Source organism: Aquarana catesbeiana, linkage group LG08, assembly GCF_042186555.1.
Source record: "Aquarana catesbeiana isolate 2022-GZ linkage group LG08, ASM4218655v1, whole genome shotgun sequence".
NCBI lineage: Eukaryota > Metazoa > Chordata > Amphibia > Anura > Ranidae > Aquarana > Aquarana catesbeiana.
Window position 1 is genome coordinate 26,024,736 of NC_133331.1, and position 24,952 is coordinate 26,049,687.

Sequence of the window (24,952 nt, forward strand, 5' to 3'; positions counted from 1 at the left end):
AAGCACCCTTTTGATCTAATACAGCCATGAGTCTTTTTGGGAAAGATGCAACAAGTTTTTCACACCTGGATTTGGGGATCCTCTGCCATTCCTCCTTGCAGATCCTCTCCAGTTCTGTCAGGTTGCATGGTAAATGTTGGTGGACAGCCATTTTTAGGTTTCTGCAGAGATGCTCAATTGGGTTTAGGTCAGGGCTCTGGCTGGGCCATTCAAGAATAGTCACGGAGTTGTTGTGAAGCCACTCCTTCGTTATTTTAGCTGTGTGCTTAGGGTCATTGTCTTGTTGTAAGGTAAACCTTCGGCCCATTGAAAAAGGAGAATGGTGGGAAGCGCTGTTGTGAGCTAATTAAACTAGAAAATAAATAGATTCGAGAAAATTTATTTTCTAGTTTAATTAGCTCACAACAGCGCTTCCCACCATCCTCCTTTTTCAATTTGCACTAGTGATTATGTCATTTAGTTTTTGGGATTAGCAGCTTATTATATTTATTCTTTATTTTATATTCCATTTTTTTTGTGGCGTGGGATTTTTCACTATCATTCACAAATATTCGGCCCTGTCTGAGGTCCTGAGCACTCTGGAGAAGGTTTTCATCCAGGATATCTCTGTATTTGGCTGCATTCATCTTTACCTCGATTGCAACCAGTCGTCCTGTCCCTGCAGCTGAAAAACACCCCCACAGCATGATGCTGCCACCACCATGCTTCACTGTTGGGACTGTATTGGACAGGTGATGAGCAGTGCCTGGTTTTCTCCACACATACCACTTAGAATCAAGGCCAAAAAGTACTATCTTGGTCTCATCAGACCAAAGAAACTTATTTCTCACCATCTTGGAGTCCTTCAGGTGTATTTTTAACAAACTCCATGCAGGCTTTCATGTGTCTTGCACTGAGGAGAGGCTTCCATCGGGCCACTCTGCCATAAAGCCCCGTCTGGTGGAGGGCTGCAGTGATGGTTGACTTTCTACAACTTTCTCCCATCTCCCGACTGCATCTCTGGAGCTCAGCCACAGTGATTTTTGGGTTCTTCTTTACCTCTCTCACCAAGGCTCTTCTCCCTCGAAAGCTCAGTTTGGCCAGACGGCCAGCTGTAGGAAGGGTTCTGGTCATCCCAAACGTCTTCCATTTAAAGATTATGGAGGCCACTGTGCACTTAGGAACCTCAAGTGCAGCAGAAATGTATTTGTAACCTTGGCCAGATCTGTGCCTTGCCACAATTCTGTCTCTGAGCTCTTCAGGCAGTTCCTTTGACCTCATGATTCTCATTTGCTCTGACATGCACTGTGAGCTGTAAGGTCTTATATAGACAGGTGTGTGGCTTTCCTAATCTAGTCCAATCAGTATAATCAAACACAGCTGGACTCAAATGAAGGTGTGGAACCATCTCAAGGATGATCAGAAGAAATGGACAGCGCCTGAGTTAAATATATGAGTGTCACAGTAAAGGGTCTGAATACTTAGGACCATGTGATATTTCAGTTTTTAATAACTCTGCAAAAATGTCAACAATTCTGTGTTTTTCTGTCAATATGGGGTGCTGTGTGTACATTAATGAGGAAAAAAATGAACTTAAATGATTTTAGCAAATGGCTGCAATATAACAAAAAGTGAAAAATTTAAGGGGGTCTGAATACTTTCTGTCCCCACTGTATATAGTATATATAACATTATGAATATATACAGCATGTGTGTGGTAAAATAAACCTCAAATGTAAACATTTGCGATATAAAACTTCAAAATATAAAAAGGTTTTATTGTAAAACTTCATTCATCAAGTTCCACTCACAATCAACAAAAACTTTTTTTTTTTTTTATTGATGTAAGTATTTCATGTTTTATTGTTTAACTGAACAGTATACAGTAAGCTTTCTGAAGAAAAAAAATGAAAAATTAACATAATTATATTAGTCTGTTTATCTCAGGAGAAAAGATCCATTAATATTTGGAAACCAGGTGAGTAAATAGGAGGCCTTATTTTCAGTATGATGATACTTTACCAAGCTCAGCAACTGATTTACAATCAGGATTGGATTAAGGATTATTTTCCCTTCAAAGCGCATTGATTATTGAAGTAGGTCTGCCTTCGCAATTAAGGGTGTAGTTGCCATCATCCATTCATTGTACAAAATATGTATGTTGCATACTGCTGGTCAGTGTTTTACACTTTTGTCATTTGTGCCTGGAAATAGGTTAGCAGACGACCCTTTTTGTTGGCTGAGAGCTTATATAACTAGAACACCTAGAGTGGAATAACTGCAGCTTCCATCTGGCTCCACCTTGAAATAAATAAAAGAAACTCAAGGCAGCTCTTTTATTGTTCTCTATTTGGACATTGTTTGCCAAACCGATACTCCATGCTGAGCTAATAATTGTTTCACCTGTGCATACAGAATATCAGATTACCTAACAAAAAAATACACTGTTGGATGGGAACTGAAGACAGGATTGAGAAACACTGTTGTAAAAAATGTTCCAATCCCTTTCTAAAGCCTCGTACACATGATCAGATTTTCCAATGGGAATTGTGTGATGACAGGCTGTTAGCGGAAAATCCAACCGTGTGTACGCTTCATCAGACAATTGTTGGCCAACTTTCCATGGACAAATGTTGGATGGCAGGTTTATAAATTTTCCGCGGACAAATGTTTTTTGTTGGATTTTCTGAGCGTGTGTACACAAGTCCGTCGGCCAAAAGTCCAAATTACAAACACGCATGCTCGGAAGCAAGGACGAGCCAGAAGCGGGCGGTCTTGTAAACTAGCGTTCGTAATGGAGAATTAATATTCGTGACCTGGCAAATTATGAAATCTTGAAATGCAGCGCACATTCTCTTCTTCTTTAATGGGATAATAATGAAGCTGCTTTGCTGGTGATACCGATGGAGTTCTGCCAAACGTATTTTAAAAGGCTTTTATTTTCTAGTGATATCAAGAATAATATTACTATAACACCATTATCCCATAGTTTTTTAAGATCAAAGATACAACTATGTTGGTGTCCCTTGTTAATTTTACATTGTATTTTTTAACTGTAACTGCCTACTCCCTAACTGTTATTTGAAGTAAAACACATAGCCGAGTATTATTCTCCACGATTTTTTTATTGTGCATTAAAAAAAGAAAACCAATAAAATTGGACATGCTATCTGCCAATAGAACTTAACCAAAAAGTACATTCTTTGCATCCAAAAATATAGAAAATATACCAAATCAAATCATTATTAAACCAAAAAATAAAATAAAAGCCTCATGCACGTGTCCTGCTTTTAATATCAACATTGCCAAGAGTTGGCGAAAGCAGGGGTCCGTCATCCAGAGATAATTCCGAAAATCATCCGGATTATTCTCCCGGAGCTCCCACAGCAAAGGCATATGACATAATTGGTCAGGATTTATAAAGCAACCAATTTTTGGTCCAAGAAATACTCCTCCTCCTATTCCTGGACTGGACTTGGGTCAAAGCAATAATTCCAAGGCCAATAATTAATAACACGTTATCTCCTCTGATTACGCAGCATGTCTGGTTGACGAATGGCTGTTCAGAAACAAACTGAAAAGCGTGAGATTAAAAGCACAAAAACAAAAGCACGAAATGAAAAGCACGAATCAACACTCACCAAACTTCAACATGAAATTAGCAGAAGGAGCCCAAAGGGTGGTGCCTAACAATTGAACTTTCTCTTTTTTGGCTCGTAGAACGTCTAGTATGTCACTATGTTTGTGTTTGTTGGCTGACAATTGTGTGCCGTCTGTATGCAAGACAAGTTTGGGGCCAACGCCCTTTGGACAAAAGTCTGAGGTTTTGTCTGCGGAAAATCATGTGTATGAGGCTTTAGCCTGATTTTCTTCTAATTGCAAGGGGCATCACATTTAGGCGACAAACGCTCCGACATTGGGAGCTCATGTCGCATGACGTGTGAAAATCAATGTTTCCCTGTGGGAGCCATCTAAACTGGTCCAACACAAGTCGGTCCGACTTTAAAAATGCTCCCTGTACAACTTTGGTCCGACTTTGATCCTACTTCAGCCCATTGACTATCATTGAAGTCGGATCAAAGTCAGATCGCCGTCTTACCTGATCTGACTTTGGCATGCGACTTGTGCTCTGATGATCTTGAGGGGGAACTCCATGCCAAATTTTAAATAAAAAACCTGCATGGGTTCCCCCTCCAAGACTATACCAGGCCCTTTGGTCTGGTATGGATTTTAAGGGGAGCCCCCTATGCCGTTCTGCGTGGGGGACCCCCCAAAATCCATACCAAACCCTTATCCGAGCACGCAGCCCAGCTGGTCAGGAAAAGGGGTGGGGACGAGCGAGCGCCCCCTCCCAAACCGTAACAGGCTGCATGCCCTCAACATGGGGGGGTGGGTGCTTTGGGGCATAGGTGCCGCCCGGCACCCCCCACCCCAAACCACCTTGTCCCCATGTTGATGAGGACAAGGGCCTCTTCCCGACAACCCTGGCCATTGGTTGTCGGAGTCTGCAGGCGGGGGGCTTATGGGAATAAGGGGTCCCCCAAATCCCGGCCCCCCCACCCTATGTGAATGAGTATGGGGTACATCGTACCCCTACCCATTCACCTGGGGAAAAAATGTGTCAATAAAAAAAACACACTAGACATGTTTTTAAAGTAATTTATTAGGCAGCTCCCGGGGTCTTCTTCCGACGTCGGAAGTCTCTTCCGACTTCGCCGCTCTCTCCGGCCTCTTCTCCCAATCTCTGGTGTCTTCTGCCGGGCTCCTCCACTATCTTCTGCTCTTTTGTCCACTCTTTTGCTAGCGTTGGCCTGGTCTTCTCTGTCATCTTCTTCCCTCTTCTCTTCTTCTGATGTTGACACAACGCTCTCTCCCGCTCTAATGCCGTGTGCGCGGTGCGCAACAACTTATGTAGGCATGGGGCATGGTCACCTGGTGATGTATCCGGTGACCTCACCCCTTATGACATCACCATCCGGGTCATGATGGGTCGGTGGCATCATAAGGGGCGGGGTCACCGGATACATCACCCGGTGACCATGCCCCATGCCTATATAAGTCATTGCGCACCGTGCACATGGCATTACAGCGGGAGAGAGCATCAAGTCAACATCAGAAGAAGAGTAGAGGGAAGAAGATGACGGAGAAGACTGGGCCAACGCTAGCAAAAGAGTAGGCAAAAGAGCAGAAGTTAGCAGAGGAGCCCGGCAGAAGACACTGGAGAGTGGGAGAAGAGGCCGGAGAGAGCGGAGAAGACTGGAGAGACCCCCGGAGTCGGAAGAAGACTAATAAATTACCTTAAAAACCTTATCTAGTGTGTTTTTTTATTGACACTTTTTTCTTCAGGTGAATGGGTAGGGGTATGATGTACCCCATACTCACTCACATAGGGTGGGGGGGCGGAATCTGGGGGCCCCCTTATTAAAGGGGGCTCCTGGATTCCGATAAGCCCCCTGCCCACACACCCCGTCAACCAATGGCCAGGATTGTTGGGAAGAGGCCCTTGTCCTCATCAACATGGGGACAAGGTGCTTTGGGGTGTGGGGGCCGCAGGGTGCCCCCCTGCCCCAAAGCACCCACTCCCCATGTTGAGGGCATGCAGCCTGGTATGGTTCGGGAGGGGGGGCGCCCGTTCATCTCCACCCCTTTTCCTGACCGGCCGGGCTACATGCTCGGATAAGGGTCTGGTATGGATTTTGGGGGGACCCCCACGTTTCTTTGGTGAACCTATGCCAATTTTTTATTTAAAATTTGGCGTGGAGTTCCCCCTCAAAACATGGTGCCTGGTATTGGCGGGGATCCCTGTACATTGAAAGTCGGACTTATGTCAGCCTCAAGTCGCAGGGCAAAGTCGGATCCAAAGTAGGACGGCTGTCGTGTCGCACCAGTGTAAACCCGGCCTTAACAATTGGTAAACTGCAATATATTATATTTTTGGTTTTGGGTTTAATACTGCTTTAATTACACAACAACCTATTTTTTCCCCTATTATTTTAAAAGGTGACTTTTAAAGGCTCTGTTCAAGATTATGGATCTTTAGAAATAAGCACTGAAAATAAAAATGAAGGTAAGATAAGTTCATGCTTGTATCATATATTAAGCTTATTAAAAAGTGTCCCGCCCCTTAAAAATCTTTGGAATGCAGCACCCATGGTATAAGGTAAGTATATTCTTTTTTTTTTTACAGGTGTTTTATTTTTCTAAAGGGGTGAACCACTAGTTAACAAGTGGACCTTACATTCTGATTCAAGGATCTTGAGTGCCAGTACACTTGCAATGCCTTGAAAAAGTATTCACACCCCTTGAAATTTTCCACATTATGTCATGTTACAACCTAAAATGTAAATGTATTTTATTGGGATATTTATTATTGTATTCAGTCCCCTTTATTCTGATACCCCTAACTAAAATCTAGTGAAACCAGAAAACTAACACTGCACTCACCCTGAACACACCATCCCCACTATGAAAAATGGTGGTGGCAGCATCATGTTGTGGGGATGCTTTTCTTCAGCAGGGACGGGGAAGCTGGTCAGAGTTGATAGGAAAATGGACAGAGCCAAATACAGGGCAATCTTAGAAGAAAACCTGTTAGAGTCTGGAAAACACTTGAGACTGGGGCGGAGGGTCACCTTCCAGCAGGACAATGACCCTAAACATAAAGCCAGAGCTATAATGAAATGGTTTAGATCAAAGCATATTCAGGTGTTACAATAGCCCAGTCAAAGTCCAGACCTAAATCCAATTGAGAATCTGTGGCAAAACTTTAAAATTGCTGTTCACAGACACTCTTCATCCAATCTGACAGAGCTTGAGCTATTTTGCAAAGAAGAATGGGTAAAAATGTTACTCTCTACATGTGCAAAGCTGGTGGAGACATCCCCAAAAAGACTTGCAGCTGTAATTGCACTGAAAGTTGGTTCTACAAAGTATTGAGTATATAAATGCACGGCACACTTTTCACATATTTATTTGTAAAAAATGTTGAAAACCATTGATGTTCCTTCCACTTCACAATTATGTGCCACTTTGTGTTGGTCTTTCACATAAAATACCAATAACATTTTTGGTTGTGACATGACAAAATGTGGAACATTTCAAGGGGTATGAATACTTTTTCAAGGCACTGTATTTTATAGTTTGACCCATCCTCAGCCCCCCTCCAAGTTTTATACCTTTTTGTGCCTGACCCAGTGAGATATTGGGGGTTATTTATGAAAGACAAATCCACTTTGCACTGCAAGTGCACTTGAAAATGCATTGAACATTCACTTGGAAGTGCAGTCGCTCTAAATCCAAGGGGTAGATCTGAAATGAGGGGAAGCTCTGCTGATTTTATCATCCAATCATGTGCAAGCTAAAATGCTGTTTTTTATTTTCCTTGCATGTCCCCCTCAGATCTACAGTGACTGCACTTCCAAGTGCACTTTCAGTGCACTTGGAAGTGCACTTGCAGTGCAAAATGGATTTTCCTTTAGTAAATAACCTCCATTGTCTTCATTTTGGCCATACAGCCTCTTGTCAAAATCTGCCCAGTCACAGAAATTCATACAACCAATATCTAGCTGGATCAAGGACAAGTTAGTATAAGACTCCCTAATAATTTTCCCCTTAATTAAAAGAATTATAAATGCATTACAAATGACTGTGCAAATGATAAACCTTGTTTGATCAGTATGCCTCTCTATGTGCTCTTCTTCTCCTGCAGATCTTCATGGCAAGGCCACACTGAAGCTTCCTTTAAGTGCAGGGACATCTTCAACTTTTCGGGCACTTGTGTATACTATATTACCAGATGGAGATATTGTGGCTGATTCAGCAAAATATAGAATACAGCAATGCCTTCAGAATAAAGTGAGTGGTTTAAGCACTTAGCTTACTCTGTATTCATAGCAAGACTTAAAGCCTAACTCCATTCAAAATGTTTATGTTTTAAATAGAATGGAGAAGGTTTAGAACCTCTGTCAGGTTTTAAATGCTGTCTATGTTTTTTTTTAATGTTTCTACTTTTAACACATCAGCTTCAAGGATGTTTGCTTGCTGCCTAATATGCAATATATCACACCCACTCTCAGATGTCATTGTAACAAGATAATAAATGTTATTTACTTTACTTGTCAGTGGTCCCAATGTTGTGCATTACTAACAGGCTCAGATCAGTCGAGATTTCTGGGTTGTTATTGGTGACTAGGGATGAGCCAAACACCCCCAGGTTTGGTTCGCAGCAGAACTTGCGAATAGGCAAAAAATTTGTTCGAACACGCGAACACCGTTAAAGTCTATGGGACACGAACATGAATAAACAAAAGTGTTCATTTTAAAGGCTTATATGCAAGTTATTGTCATAAAAAGTGTTTGGGGACCCGGGTCCTGCCCCAGGGGACATGAATCAATGCAAAAAGAAGTTTTAAAAACATCCGTTTTTTCGGGAGCAGTGATTTTAATAATGCTTGAAGTGAAACAATAAAAATGTAATATTCCTTAAATTTCATACCTGGGGGGTGTCTATAGTATGCCTGTAAAGGGGCGCATGTTTCCCGTGTTTAGAACAGTCTGACAGCAAAATGACATTTCAAAGGAAAAAAGTCATTTAAAACTACTCACGGCTATTAATGAATTGCCGGTCCGACAATACTGATAAAAGTTCATTGATAAAAATGGCATGGGAATTCCCCACAGGGGAACCCCGAACCAAAATTTAAAAAAAAAATGACGTGGGGGTCCCCCTAAATTCCATACCAGGCACACAGCGGGAGCCCCCCTCCATGCCAGCATGGATGTGGAGTGGCTGAAAAGAAGATGAAGAGAAGAAGATGAAGAGAAGAAGATGAAGAGAAGAGCGGGAGCCTTCCTCCATGCCATCATGGACGTGGAGCGGCCCGAAGAGAAGAAGGGAAGAAGATGCCGCGGAGGAGATGCCGGACAAGAACACTGGAGGAAGAACCAGAAGACCCAGAAGAAGCAGAAGAAGAAGAAGATGGAGGAAGAAACTGAAGGAAGTTAGAAGATAGAAGAAAGAAGAAGCATTTAAATAAAGGAATTGTCAAAAACTGTCTCTTGTCATTTTTAGCATTTTTGACAGTTTTTTAGTGAAATTGTAGGGGTACCCCCTTGCCATTTCACACAGGGGGGAGGGCTGGGATCTGGGGATCCCCTTGTTAAAGGGGCTTCCAGATTCTGAAAAGCCCCCCCCGCAGACCCCCACAACCACCGGCCAGGGTTGTGGGGATGAGGCCCTTGTCCTCATCAACATGAGGACAAGGTGTTTTGGGGGGCTACCCCAAAGCACCCTCCCAATGTTGAGGGCATGTGGCCTGGGACGGTTCAGGAGGCGGGCGCTCTCTCATCCCCCCTTCTTTTCCTGTGGCCTGCCAGGTTGCGTGCTCGGATAAGGGTCTGGTATGGTTTTTTGGGGGGACCCCACGCCATTTTTTTTTTTAATTTTGGCGCTGGTTTCCCCTTAAAATCCATACCAGACCTGAAGGGTCTGGTATAGATTTTGAAGGGGACCCCATGCCATTTTTAAAAAAAATTTTGGCCAGGGTTCCCCTTAATATCCATACCAGACCTGAAGGGCCTGGTATGGAATTTAGGGGGACCCTCCACGTCATTTTTTTTTTTAATTTTAGTTCGGGGTTCCACTGTGCCGTTTTTATCAATGAACTTTTATGTGTATTGTCGGACCGGCAATTCATTAATAGCCGTGAGTAGCTTAAATGACTTTTTTTCCTTTGAAATGTCATTTTGCTGTCAGACTGTTCTAAACACGGGAAGCATGCGCCCCTTTACAGGCATACTATAGACACCCGCCAGGTACGAAATTTAAAGGGATATTACACTTTTATTGTTTCACTTCAAGCATTATTAAAATCACTGCTCCAGAAAAAACAGCCGTTTTTAAAACTTTTTTTTTGCATTGATCCATTTCCCCTGGGGCAGGACCCGGGTCCCCAAACACTTTTTATGACAATAACTTGCATATAAGCCTTTAAAATTAGTACTTTTGAATATTCATGTACGTGTCCCATAGACTTTAATGGTGTTCGCGTGTTCTAACAAATTTTTTGCCTGTTCGCAAGTTCTGGTGCAAACCGAACAGGGAGGTGTTTGGCTCATCCCTAGTACCCAATTAGGATTGGCGAATGCAGCAGGAAGGGCACTATGGGCACGACGGGCCTGTGTTTGTATTCTTACTGGTGGCAGTGGGACACTACTTGTGCTTGCAACCTCACCAGCTTGAACTGCACTTATGGGAATCACCACGTCACCAAGTGTTACTGCAGTGCTGGTTTGACTACGACCGGGGTGTAGTAGGCCGCTGGTGCTTGCCAGTTCACCAAAACACTACCAAAAAAACTGTTAGCGATCGGAGGGATCAGGCCTGACTCTGTGAACGCTGCAGTTATGTGTGTTTAGTGTTTTGTAAGTGACAGTGATCGATCGATACTGCACTTGGGTGGGCTGGGCTGGGCCGGGCGGAGGGGCAAAACGCAGGTGCTAGCAGGTATCTGGGCTGATCCCGCTAACACTGCGTTTTTGGGAACCCTGAACTGCTGGGGACGCTAGTATAGATCTGATCGGATCAGATATTGATCCATTCAGATACTATACCACTAAGGGAGGTGTATGGTGTGTACGTGGGTGTTATCGCTACTGGCACTAACCTGACGCTGCCTGGGGCTGGTGCTTGCCAGTTCACCAAAACGCTACCAAAAAAACTGTAAGCAATCGCAGGGATCAGGCCTGACTCTTCGAACGATGCAGTTATGCGTTTAGTGTTTTGTAAGTGACAGTGATCGATCGATACTGCACTTGGGTGGGCTGGGCTGGGCCGGGCGGAGGGGCAAAATGCAGGTACTAGCAGGTATCTGGGCTGATCCCGCAAACACTGCGTTTTTGGGAACCCTTAAACTGCTGGGGACGCTAGTATAGATCTGATCGGATCAGATATTGATCCATTCAGATACTATACCACTAAGGGAGGTGTATGCTGCGTGCGTGGGTGTTAGCGGTACTGGCACTAACCTGACGCTGCCTGGGGCAACGCAGACCCTATCTGACCCTAAAACCTAAGTTATATCACCGCCGAGTGATCAGGGGGCTAAACCTTTATTAGGTAATAAACGGCGGGTGCCCTGACACTCTAAAAAATAAACTAACTAACCAGCGTCATCCGTAACAGTTATACGGTGATCAATGGTGAAAGGGTTAACTAGGGGGCAATCAACGGGTTAAAACCTTTATTAGATAGTATATAGGGGTCCCTGACGCTATAAAACGCTGGTGGTGAACCTATATATTTACCTCCCTAACTAGCGTCACCAGTGACACTAATACAGCGATCAGAAAAATGAACGCTTAGTGACACTGGTGATGGGGGGTGATCAAGGGGTTAAAACTTTATTGCGGGGGTTAGGGGGGTACCCTAGACCTAAAGGGGGCTAACACTAACTGCCCTACCACACTAACTGTCACAAACTGACACCAATGCAGTAATCAGAAAAAAAAAACTGCTTGGTGTGAGTGTGTCGGGGGGGTGATTGGGGGGTGATCAGGAGGTGATCAAGGGTGATGGGGGGTGTACAGAATGCCTGGTGTGTTCTACTGTGTGTGTTGTGTTGTGCAACTCACTGAGATGTCTTCTCTCCTCTGCGCCGGAACAGAAAATACCGAGCCAAGGAGCGATGACATCACTTCCTCTGCTGCTGTTTATTATACAGCAACAGAGGAAGGATTTAATTGGCTGGGAACGATCGCGAGGGGGGAGCCACGAATGGATGGCCTGCCCCTCACCTCTTATCGCTCCCGGACAGAAGCCGACCGCCTTGGGCACCGGAGGGGTCTGATCGGACCCCCCGCCCGCGGGAGGCAGATCAATTGTTCGCTGTTCAGCAAACTGGCGAACAGCCAATGTTCGAGTTGAACTCATGTTTGAACCGAACATAAAACCCATCCCTATTGGTGACCATGCTTTGGTGCACATCACATTAGCATTTTGCACACTTTCATTGATTAATCTGGAGTATAAACCCCGCCTACAGGCAGTGCCACCTTAAAGCGGAGTTCCAACTGTGAAAAGAAAAAAATGTTTGGGATGAATATCTTAATTTTTAAGAACTTATTACTAGCATTCACGTTTATCTTTTTAATCGCTGCTCGATTGACAATTTTTTTGAGCAGGATAGTTTTATTCCTTGTTCTTGCTAATTTCCATCTTGCTTGTGGGCATATGAAACCCACAAGCACTATCTTCTGGGCTCTGGTGCAGCTGAGTGGCCAGCATGCACCGCCCATTCTCGCGCATGCGCAGTATGTACTGCGCAGCGCCGCACACATCTGACGTTGCCATCACAACAGGCAGTGTCGTCGGAAGGACCCGCCCCCATTGTGATGGCAACTAAGCCATCGGTGCTGCCCACTGACTTCTGGGAAATTATGACAAGCATCTCCCAGGAGCACTAGTGAGCATGGGCGCCGAAGGAAATGATGTCAGGCACCAGGGAGAGAAAGAGGCAGATTATGAGGGACCCCCTAGCAACAGACCTGAAAAGGTGAGTAAAAAATTTTTTTGCAAAGGTTGTTCTTTGTATTAAATGCAGCTGAATAATGTAAAATTTGTTTTATGACTGGAACTCTGCTTTAATAGCATCAGGGGCCCCTGGGCAAAGTAATGCACCGTGGGCCATACCAGGGAGACAATGGCCTGTGGCGCTCATGGCGCACCGTGGTAAACAGCGGTTGTGTCGATAAACCTGAGTGGGGTACACACAGAATGCCTGAATGTAAAAAAGCACTATCTTCTGGGCTCTGGTGCAGCTGAGTGGCCAGCATGCACCGCCCATTCTTGCGCATGCGCAGTATATACTGCGCAGCGCCGCACACATCTGACGTTGCCATCACAACAGGCAGTGTCGTCGGAAGGACCCGCCTCCATTGTGATGGCAACTAAGCCATCGGTGCTGCCCACTGACTTCTGGGAAATGATGACAAGCATCTCCCAGGAGCACTAGTGAGCACGGGCGCCGAGGGAAATTACGTCAGGCACCAGGGAGAGGAAGAGGCAGATTATGAGGGACCCCCTAGCAACAAACCTGAAAAGGTGAGTAAAAAATTTTTTTGCAAAGGTTGTTCTTTGTATTAAATGCAGCTGAATAAGGTAAAATTTGTTTTATGACTGGAACTCTGCTTTAATAGCATCAGGGGCCCCTGGGCAAAGTAATGCACCGTGGGCCATACCAGGGAGACAATGGCCTGTGGCTCTCATGGCGCACCGTGGTAAACAGCGGTTGTGTCGATAATCCTGAGCGGGGTACACACAGAATGCCTGAATGTAAAAAACATTCAGCCTATAAAACCACTTTAATACTCTGTGCTACCCTTTTATCTCCTTGCCAGGTATTAATTGGCTTCTCACCAGATGAGGTCCTCCCGGGATCGGATGTGTCTCTCAAGGTTCAGGCTGCTCCTGGCTCTCTCTGTGGTCTCAGGGTGGTGGATCAGAGTGTGGTGTTAATGAAACCAGACAAGGAGCTGACTGCAGACAAAGTGAGTGTTGCATCTTCAAATTTGATAACTGTCACCTTCTTTTTGCTAGACTTTACTGCAATTTTTTTAAAATTTTTCCATTAAATACATTTTTTGTTAAGGTTTATAATCTATTTCCATTCCGGGATGATGGAAGATATGACTATCGCATCAAAGAATCTGAAGGCCCTTGTCCATATTATGACTATGATTTTTCTCCAGAAATGGAACCCTTCTACCAATCAGGCTGGGGTCTACATTCTCGGGGTGATCAGGATGTGTACAGCTTATTTGAGGTATATATATATACACAAACTGAAAAACAAAACTATACATTTTTAAGGAAAATTACATATTATTAGATCTGTGCACTGCCGAAAAATTTGTTATTTTTTTCATTCTATTCGTTTACTTTTATTTATTTTTTGTTTTTCAGATCATTCATTATGATCAATGTTCGTTATTTCAAATGAATTCTGAAATTCGGAAAAATTTTAATTCATTCCATTCCATTCACATAGATGCGATATTCGTTATTTCGATAATTTGGATAATTCCAAAAAATTTGAATTTGTTACGTTCACTAACAGCCAAATTTGAAAGGAAATTCCAAAACATATAATTTAATAGTTTATAACTATTGTTATAGTTTTTATTATTATTTATTATTAATAAATAATACTATTAATAATAAACAAACTACAATAATGGTTAATAAACGTAATACTTTAACGACTTCTGGACCGCCCACTGCCCATTTTCTTGCTTCGGCTGCGTGAAAAACGTACCTGTTCGCACTTCCTGGTCTCTAGCATGCGCACGCATTCCGCCGGCGATGCACTCCCGCTGTGATTGGACACAGAGGGAGCAAATCAGCAGGTCCGCGATCATTCAGTGGAATGACAGAACAGCGGTCTGCCTATGTAAACAAAGGCAGACCGTCGTTCTGTCAGAGAGGAAGAGAGAGATCTGTGATTCCTACTAATCAGGAACAATCTCTCTCTTCGTCTAGGGTCAGCATCCCCCACACATTTAGAAAGCACACATAGGAAAGGGAACACATTTAACCCTTTGATTGCCCCTGATGTTAACCCCCTTCCCTGCCAGTGTCATTAGTACAGTGACAATACATTTTTTTTAGCACTGATAACTGTATTGCTGTCACTGGTCCCCAAAAAGTGTAACTAATGCCGCGTACACATGGTCGGACTTGCCAATGGGATAACTTCTGTCGGCATTTCCAACGGAAAAATTTAGAACATGTTATATATCTAAGTCTGTCGGAAATTCCGTCAGTAAAAGTCCGATGAGGCATACACATTGTCGGCATATCCGACCAAAAGCTCCCATCCAAATTTTTCTGTCGGAAATTCCGACTGCATGTACGGGGCATTAGTGTCCAATTTGTCCCCCGCAATGTCGCAGTCTCACTAAAAATCGCTGATCGCTGCCATTACTAGTAAAAAATATAAAAAAGGCCCTAAATCTATCCCATAGTTTGTAGATGTGATAACTTTAGCGCAAACTAATCAATATACGCTAATTGGCATACTTTTTTACCAAAAATATGTAGCAGAATACAAATTGGCCTAAATCGATGAATAAATTTGATTTTTTACATATTTTTATTGGATTTGTTTTATAGCAGAAAGTAAAAATATAGTTTTTTTTTTCAAAATTGTTGGTCTTTTTTTGTTTGTAGTGCAAAAAATAAAAACCACAGAGGTGATCAAATACCACCAAAAGAAAGCTCTATTTGTGGGAAAAAAGGACATCAATTTTATTTGGGTACAGCATCGCATGACCGAGCAATTGTCAGCTAAATTAACGCAGTGCTTTGCGGCGGCTTCCCCTGCATCTCCTCCCTTCTCCTCCTCAGCGGCCAATGGGATAGATAAACAATTTTCATGTCACTCGGACTCTTTTCGCACCATGTCTAGGATCGATATGGTCTTTGCCCCTGCGGACACTCTTCCCCTTGTCTCTGCGGTTACATATTTGCCCAGAGGGGTTTCAGATCATGCTCCTCTCTCTGTGGACCTCGACATCCTTCCAGGCTCAGGTCCGGCCATTTGGCGACTAAATTCTTACTGGCTGGAGGATGAGATGGTGCAAGAGACCTGCAGGAAGGGTATTGTGGAATACTGGAGAGACAATGTGGGAACGGCGGACCCCTCTACAGAATGGGAAGCCTTTAAGGCCACACTGAGGGGCACTTTCATGTCCATCACTGGAGTTTTGTGGAAAAATAATCAACAACTTACTGCAGAACTAGAGACCGCTATGGTGCAGGCAGAGTCTAGCTATGCCACTGACCCGTCCCCTGACAAGAGAGAGGTATGGTTACAAAGGCGTAGAGAGTATGAGATTTGTTTACTAGATCTTACACAAAAACGACTACTACACACTACACAGAAAGCATTTGAACACGGTAACAAAGCTGGACGTCTCCTGGCATATCTTACGCGACCAGACCGACCTCCTGTATCTATTCCACGTATCCAGACCATACAGGGCCAAGTTAGTGATGTTCCTGGAGATATTATGGAGGCCTTTCTTAACTTTTACAAAGACCTTTATACCTCCAGGGCTGAATACACTGAAACTCAGCTGGACGATTACCTCACCGACATATCCCTCCCCTCCCTGTCTTCTGAGAGGAGGGATGAGTTGGAGGCGCCCATATCGGTGGAAGAGATTGCTGCAGCCATCTCACAAATGCCAGCCCATAAAACCCCCGGGTTGGATGGTTACCCCACCGACTGGTACTCACAATTTAGGGAACTACTATGCCCACATTTATTGCGTACATATAATAAAGCTTTAGGCACTGGGGTCCTTCCCCCCACTATGCGTGAGGCCTTGATTGTACTTCTGCTGAAACCTAGAAAGGATCCACTTAAATGTGAATCATACCGGGCAATATCCCTTATAAATGTGGACATTAAGATACTGGCTAAAGTGCTTGCAAATTGTTTAAATAAGGTGGTCACCACTCTGGTTAATAGTGACCAGGGGGGCTTCATACCAGGAAGATCCACTAGAATGAATATTCATAGATTATTTCAAAATTTGCAATATCCACATGATTGCCCCCCAACGCGGGCCATAGTATCCTTAGATACTTGCAAAGCATTTGACAGTGTGGAATGGCCATATCTCTTTCGGGTGTTGCAGTTGTATGGTTTTGGCCCCCCTGTGGTGGCATGGATAAGACTCCTTTATGCCTCCCCCCAGGCCAAGGTTCGAGTTAACTCCTCAGTCACTGAGACATTCCCCATTACAAGAGGGACAAGGCAGGGTTGCCCGCTGTCCCCGCTCCTATTCGCCCTAGCCATGGAGCCCCTAGTGACATGTATTCGCTCCTCTTCATCTATTAAAGGACTTCCTATTGCCACTATAGAAGAATGAATTTCGCTCTATGCGGACGACACACTGGTGTATTTGGCAGATACTAACGGGTCACTTCAGTCTTTGCTAGCCGAAATTAATACATTCGGAGATTTCTCCGGTTTCCGAGTGAACTGGGATAAATCAAGTCTTTTCCCCTTGGATACAGCAGCGATTCCCCAGATTCATCCGGATTCTAAACTACAAGTGGTGTCCTCTTTCCAATACCTCGGGGTCCTGGTACAATTGCCCTTATCCACTTACATTACTAATAATTTAGATCCCCTATTGAATCGCTTACAGGAGCAAACTAAACAATGGATGGATCTGCCCTTTGACCTTATGGGAAGAGCAAATCTCCTCAAAATGGTCTACCTCCCGAAATTGCTCTATGTTCTGGCTAATTCCCGATGTGCAATCCCTAAATCTATTTTTAAACGTATTGACATGATATGTGTGACGTTCCTGTGGAAGGGGGGATCCCCCAGAGTGGCACTTGAGACACTAAGGCTGCTGTCTCACATGGCTGGCCTGGCATTTCCAAATTTCTTTCTTTATTACTTAGCGTCACAACTGGTACCTATACATGACTGGTTACATCCAGCCCTGACAAATGCATCTACTACCACTGAAGGTGCCATCGCGACTTCCATGGAAACTCTCCACAATATCATCTATAGGGGCAGAATCCCAAATAGACCAGGTACTTCCATGCTGGCAACTACACTCTCAATCTTTCAACACATAGTCAAAAAAATCTCTCGACATACTTGGTCAGCATTCCCGAACAATCCTCTGTGGTTTAACCCCACTTTACAGGAACTAAACTCCTTACCCAACATTAAACATTGGTACTCCAAAGGGGTAAAGTATTTATGCCATCTATACAATGACCAAGGCTTTAAAACTTTTCAACAACTGAGTCTTGACTTTGACCTACCGAGCTCCTACCTGCTCCACTATTACCAGCTTAGACATGCTATTCGAGCTCAGTTTGGCTCCCTAAAGGACCCCATAGACTTGCCCCCATTGGAGAGACTGCTGAGACAACCTGATCCTAATAAACTTGTCTCTGTCTACTACGCTGCCCTAATGACAGATTTTAACCCCAGATTCAGTAAAGCGCAGAAAAAATGGGCAGACATGGACATTTCACTTACGGAGGAAGACTGGACTGAATTTAGTGACACATACAAAAATACTGTTATCTCATCTAAGGACCGGGTCATACAGATTAAGATTTTCCACCAATCTCATCTTACCCCAGCTAGGTTGTGTAGGATGGGGTTGCAGCCCTATGCTGAATGTTTCAGGGGATGTGGGGGGGATGCTGATTTCCTACATTGCTTCTGGACTTGTCCGGTGGTTCAGGACTTTTGGAGGGAGGTGGGTTCTTTCATTTCCTCTGCTCTAGGACTCCCCAATATTATACACCCTAAGAATGGCTTACTGGGGGTCTTTGGTGATTTACAGATACCAACACAGGCTAAGAGACTATTACGTATCCTTTATTTTTATGTTAGAAAGTCTATACTGATGTCCTGGAAAGGTATACAAACACCTTTAAAATCTCTATGGCTAAAACTAATTAATGATGTCATACCGTTGTATAGACTTACCTTTGAACTCAGGAAACGAAAAAAAATGTTCCACAAAATATGGGACAGGTGGCTGGCTAGCCCCATGACCCTCTCTATATAATGTTAGCTTAATTTGTACCACTCACAGGTCGTGCCAGAGAATGCATCATATATGTGAATTACTATAACTCATATTTGTTAATAACTGGTTATGTATAAACTTATGTAATCAATCTCAGATCGACTTACCATTAGTTAGCTGTTTGTTTTTTCTCCTCCCCTCACATATGGACAATATACTTGACAGAGTGTGCCAATGCTTAACAGTGATTTACTTGGTGACTGTTTGTTGTGCTTGTTTTTTTTTTTTTGTACAACTGGTTTGTATTAAAATCAAAAAATCAATAAAAATATCTTAAAAAAAAAAAAAAAAAAGAAAGTATATGTAAAGGTAAACGTTTTTTTTACTTTTGGATAAAGTAGGGCAGGGTCCATCAAGTTTTTTATTGCTGTCTCTCTGTCTCTGTTAGGAAGATTCACAACTCTATTTGTGCTGGTGATTATCACTGAGGCAGAAAAATAGGTGAGGGTAAACTGCCCAAAAGAAAGAAAGGAATTTCCCTCACTTTGGGAGATTCCCTCCAACTTCCTGTTGCGTCTCTGGAACAGGAAGTCAAGGAAAAACTCTCCAACACTACACAGACAGCAAAAATAACCTGAGAAGGGTTAGTAGAACTAAAGGCAAATCTTTTTTTTTTTTTTTTGGGTAGAATAAGAGATGGTTATCACTCCTAACAGTTTTTTTTGTGATCTGTGTCCCATTGCAGATATTTCCCTTCACTTCCTGTCCCACAGTCAAAACAGGAAGTAAGAGGAAATCCCTCCAAAGGGAGGAAATTGCTGGTTGTCATCAGGGTCAGTGGAGCTAGTATCACCATTGAAATATTTACCCTCTATTCCTGTTTTGGGGATAACCCAAGATTTTGGATTTACCTTTTACTTTCACTTTCAGTGATAATGGCAAACAGGAAAAATAGAGGAGGTTAATCTCCCTATTGGGGACATAGACAGCAATAAAACCTGACACATTTTCTAATCCCTCTACACTCTATACAAAATTTAAAAACAACGTTTTGCCTTTAGGCCCCTTTCACACAAATCGGACCATCCATTGCCCTCTATGGAGCAGCAGATGTCAATGGAACCCATCGATATCTGATCCTATCCGCTAAAAACAGGCAGCTGGGGGATCTGTTCTCCATCCGTCTGGTGGATCAGATGACGGTTGGATGGAAACAGACAGGTGGTCTGTTTCCATCCGACCGCCCAGAGGAAAATGGCCTGTGTACCTGTCCATTCTGCATAAGCCGTGTCCATTCTGCATAAGCAGAGTGGACACAGATCTGTCATCAGCGTACAGGATCCACTGGGGGAGTTCACCTGTCTTAAAGGGGCCTTAGTTATACTTTAATCTTTCTATACTCTATCCAAAACTATAAATAAAATGTTTTGGCTATACTTACACAACTTTTTGTTTTACTAAAAGGTTCCTTCACAATTGTAGTGCAGGCCCCTTGACAGTCCCACCAGTTTGTCCCTAGTTCTCTTCCCATTTGGTGTACAAAGCAGCCAGGCAAACAACAACACAGACAGTCTCACAAATGAGTAACCAGACTTAGGGTGTCTTTTCATGCAAGTTGAACTTAATTGGGGTGCAAGAAGCTGGGAGATACTCCACAATAAAAATCTGCAAAGATCAGAGAGGATACTCTTTGATTTGCTTGTCTTCCTTAGGAAAATTCCCCCTTAGCAGACACCAGGGGAAAAAACAACTTTGGGACCCTAAGGAAAAGGGAAAGGGCCCAAACCAACAGCACTGGAGCAAATACTCAAAAGAATAGCAACATGAGGACAGCTGCTAGGATCCTACAATCAGGCCTGTACTCACAATGTCCCCTGATACTTGGATGCCTCCATTCAATATCTGCCAGACATGTCTCCAAAAAATTCCCAGACCAGATCCTCAGTAAAATCCCTTGATTTTGGCTCCTGTTGTTTTGTTCAGAAAGTAGAGCTGGGACCTCAATGCCCTCCTGTAACTTCAGCTACACTGCCCAGAAGGGTAGTAGCCCTTCAGGCTAGGGTCAAGAACCCTGCTGCTCCAGGCCCCAGACTATTTATGCATTCCTCATCTACCTACTGGGGACCCAGACAAGGCACAAATTATCACACACAGCTCCAATGATTACAAAGAAGCTAAAGAACTAAATTTACGTGAACCTCTCTAGCAACCTATTCTAGGAGGGTGCTATACTATAATTTTAAAATCAGTCACTTTAAACCTCATGATTAGTGGGGGGAGGTTCACATCATTAACAAGGGGTGACAACAGAATCACTTTTTCTATCTCTCTTAATTCCACTCAACACAGAGAACCAGAATCTCTCACTCTTTACAGTAAGTCCATGATGGAGAAACACTTGCAAATCCTATTGGGGCTATACATCTAAGTGCTGAGGTTTAAGTGCTCAGGGGAGCCCAGGAAAGTAGATATCATGAAAGGATCCTAATGAATTAGGGCCTCTTCTCTATAAATTGACAGCTGCAGCACAGCAAACAGTTTACAGTGTTGCAGCGGTCCATTCAAGCTGCAAGGGGCAGTGTAGTGCATGATTCAGCACTAGGGATGAGCTTCATGTTTGAGTCAAACCAATGTTCGACTCGAACATCGTCTGTTCGATCGTTCGCCAAATCGCAAACGATCTGTAGAGAGAGCTGTAATTGGCCAAAGCCAGGGTGGCTTTGGCCAATTATGGCTCAGGGGGTTTAGTACACGCCCCACACTATATAAGGCCACCTGCACGTTGGCCCTGTGTAGTGTGTTCCGGCATTAAGAGACAGTGTAATTTGATTTAAGTTAGATTGATTAGGCAGGACAGTCAGCCATTTAGCTGCACTTACAGTGTATTGTGTGTACATATATATATGCATCCCAGGTGTTGTATATATATATATATATATATATATATATATATATATATATACACACACTGTATTCAGTTTAGCTAGACCCATTCCTGTTATTATCTTCCTACTGACAGGCAGGCAGGTGTTGTTACAGTATTTACAGCTACCTGAAGAAAATTGTTGGTGTTCTTCTGATCCTATTAGTACCAGTCAGGCAGCTACAGTATTTACAGTTAGTGTAGTGCGACCTCTGCCCAGTGTTCAGCTAAAGCTACAAGTTAGTGTAGTGCGACCTCTGCACAGTGCTCAGCTAAAGCTACAAGTTAGTGTAGTGCGACCTCTGCACAGTGTTCAGCTAAAGCTACAAGTTAGTGTAGTGTGACCTCTGCACAGTGTTCAGCTAAAGCTACAAGTTAGTGTAGTGTGACCTCTGCACAGTGTTCAGCTAAAGCTACAAGTTAGTGTAGTGCGACCTCTGCACAGTATTCAGCTAAAGCTACAAGTTAGTGTAGTGCGACCTCTGCACAGTGTTCAGCTAAAGCTACAAGTAAGTGTAGTGCGACCGCTGCACAGTAAAAAGGGTACACCCAAAGGAGTGGAAGACATGGACTTTGTAGGCACCAGTCATAAAATTAAATATGGATTTTTATTTATACAAAAGATACAAAAAAGCACAGACATAGACATTTTTAAAAATCGCAATACATTGCAAAAATGGTGATAAGTACTACCACATAAATGCGTTGAAAATAGACCGGGGGGTATCCCTTACAGGGTGGGATCCAGCCCCTCTATTTCCACTAAAAAACCTCAAACTGATGTAGCTCAGTGTAGCTCTACATGTTTCGCAATTGAATGCTTCTTCAGGAGGTGTTTGAATTAACCTATAATAGGGAAAAAATAGAAAAAAGACATACACCAAAACAAGGAATAAAATATTAATATTGTTTTTTTACAAAACCTTGACAGTACTGTGTCTCAATCAAAATCAATGAGTAACAAGAGGGAGCAAACCCAAGGACCCAAGAATCAACACGCATATGGTGACAAACGATCACATGCGGGGATGTGTCTGGTAGGGGGATCATAGCACCAATAGATTCCAGAGGGGTAGTAAACTGAAAGGTCCCAGCTGTCCGAAAAAGGATAGTCCAAGGCTATATAGATGTAATGAAGACAAAGCTGCACTCAGTGTGTGAGGGGGGAGAGGAGAAAAAAGACAAAAAAGGGGGGAGAACAGGTGAAAGAAGAGATAAAGAGAGAAAGGAGGGGGGGAGGAGGGAAAAAAGGGGGGAGAAGAGAAAAGGGGAGGTTGGGAGCACAAAGGAAAGGCTGGGGGGGGAAGAAAAGGGGAGAAAAGAAATGGAGAAGGAAGAGAGAAAGAAGAGGGGGAAAAAAAAAAAGAAAGGGATAAGGTAGATAAAAGAGACTAAGTGAAATGGAAAAAGATAATGATATACCAGCTAGTGCAATTGGGTCAGTCTTCAAGCCGAGTGAGGGCTGCGAGTAGTTGCAAAGTATATATTCCAAGATTTTGCCTCCAGTAGCCAAGCTGCATAAGATATTCTGAAGTCTCTGATCTGAAGGGAATAAATAGTGTCAGGTCAGCCAGTATTTGTACCAGCTCCATATAAATATGCCATAACACTGGTAAGTCTAATGGCAAAATAAATCCATTGATAAAAGGCTATTTACAATCACCAATAGAGCAGGACAAATGCAAATAAAGCAACTCCTACCTTATAGGATGATGCAAGCTGAACGGATCATATACCCAGAATCAGTCAGCTAATTCCTTGTAAACCTAGCATCCAACACAGCTTAGCTAACAGGGCTGTAATGAAGCTCTAATCATGCCCATAAAAGCAGCTAATTAATAAAAGGCCAAAAACACCATCTGGGGAGGAAGCAGAGAAGGCATCGTATAATCACACAAGCAAAGTGCAGCCACAAGGAATTTTGTTAAGTTTGTATATGCAGACGAAGCGGGATCTTACCAGCCAGCTTGTATTGTTGGAAGTAACGCCCAAGAACCCGAGCGCCATAGACGGTAGTGGCGTGGTACAAGGTTATGTTGATAGCCTTAAGTACACGCCCCAATCAGGTGCAAGTGCAAGTACAAGTGCAACAAGTGCACCACCTGATTCGGCCGGGCAGGGCTGTGCACGCACTCACACCTCGCCGCACATGCGCAGTAGCCAGTGGGGCCATCTGTCATGGACTCGGCGTGTGGAGGGAGCACAGTCCTAAAGGTAGCAGATCTGAAAGCTCCCCCTAGTGGTTCCTCTTGAGTACAGCGTGTGAGACGCTGTAAAGGCTAAAACAGGCAGATGGAACAAGCCTGAAGATGTTAATGCATATAACCAAGAGGTGCATACTGCACATCCAGGGGGAGGGGACAGGTCTGAACCAGAAGCCGCAAAGACCATCCCCTTGGTTAGGGGCGGAATGCGGCTACACGGCCGTACATGTGATAAGTACACCAGCAAGTCGATGGGGTCCAAGGGTTGATCTAACCTCAGTCCTCATTACAGGCCTGGCATGCAGGGCCAGTAAGCATGAATACATGATACTAACTACCATGAAGGGGGGTATACTCAATCATGGTGCGTACAAACCAAAAGACACATAAAATTAGCAATAATTTAATAAATAGGTACATATACATATTAAAAACAACAATGTGACTGAGAATTGAAACTTCCTGTAATTACACAACACTCTAAACCAACAGAATCACTGTATACCTATAAAGTATAGTGACAGAGGTATAGTCACCACTAGCTGCCCAAAGGGAGCTACAATGGGTGGAGTGGGGGACAGAGAGGTCTCCAATCTAGAAAGGGAGGGGAAAGAAGCAGATTGATGGTACAAAGCTGTAATATGAATATACTGAGATCGATTACATACTCAATGATTCAAGGATATTACTAGAAAACATCAGACAATATTAAGTCGTCATGTAGATCAACCTAAGGTCCTTATCCAAGAAAGGATTTATAAGATTGTATTTCATTAATGCCTGGCCACCGTGTGGCATTCAGGCGTTCGATCCACTTTGCCTACTGTTGGAGTATCCTCCTGTCCCAGTCGCCCCCCCTTGGGTCTTGTGGGATTACTGCCAACACAATAAAAGTCGTGATGGAAGTGTCAAATCTGTGGCACAGATCGAGATGTCTACTAATGGGACTGAGCATCTTGCCATTCGCTGAATAATAGACGTGGTCACGTATCCTTTGCCAAAAATGGCGGATGGTCTTGCCAACATAGAATATCCCACACTTACAGGTCATCAAATATATCACACCCTGGGTATTACAGTCAGCCCGAAAGCGTGGGCAAAATGTCTTGCCATTCGGTAGCTGGAATCTCTGACCTGTAGATACCCAGGGGCAAAAGGAACAATGCCCACAAGTGTACATGCCCACTCGGTTGCTCGTATGAGCCTGTAAGGGGACAAAATGGTTCCTGGTCAGTTTGTCATGCAGGGAGGGTGCTCTTTTGAACACAAT

General features: G+C 43.6%; 1 protein-coding gene across 1 annotated transcript in view; it reads left to right on the top strand.

The window, feature by feature from the left end:
• The window catches only part of LOC141105646 (alpha-2-macroglobulin-like), a 267,675-nt gene that overhangs the window by 76,458 nt on the left and 166,265 nt on the right, over positions 1–24,952 (top strand). Inside the window, exons 13-16 of the mRNA XM_073595621.1 lie at positions 5,980–6,046; positions 7,688–7,833; positions 13,375–13,524; positions 13,626–13,799. Of these exons, the coding sequence (XP_073451722.1) occupies positions 5,980–6,046; positions 7,688–7,833; positions 13,375–13,524; positions 13,626–13,799 (537 nt within the window). The remainder of the gene's footprint in view (positions 1–5,979; positions 6,047–7,687; positions 7,834–13,374; positions 13,525–13,625; positions 13,800–24,952) is intronic.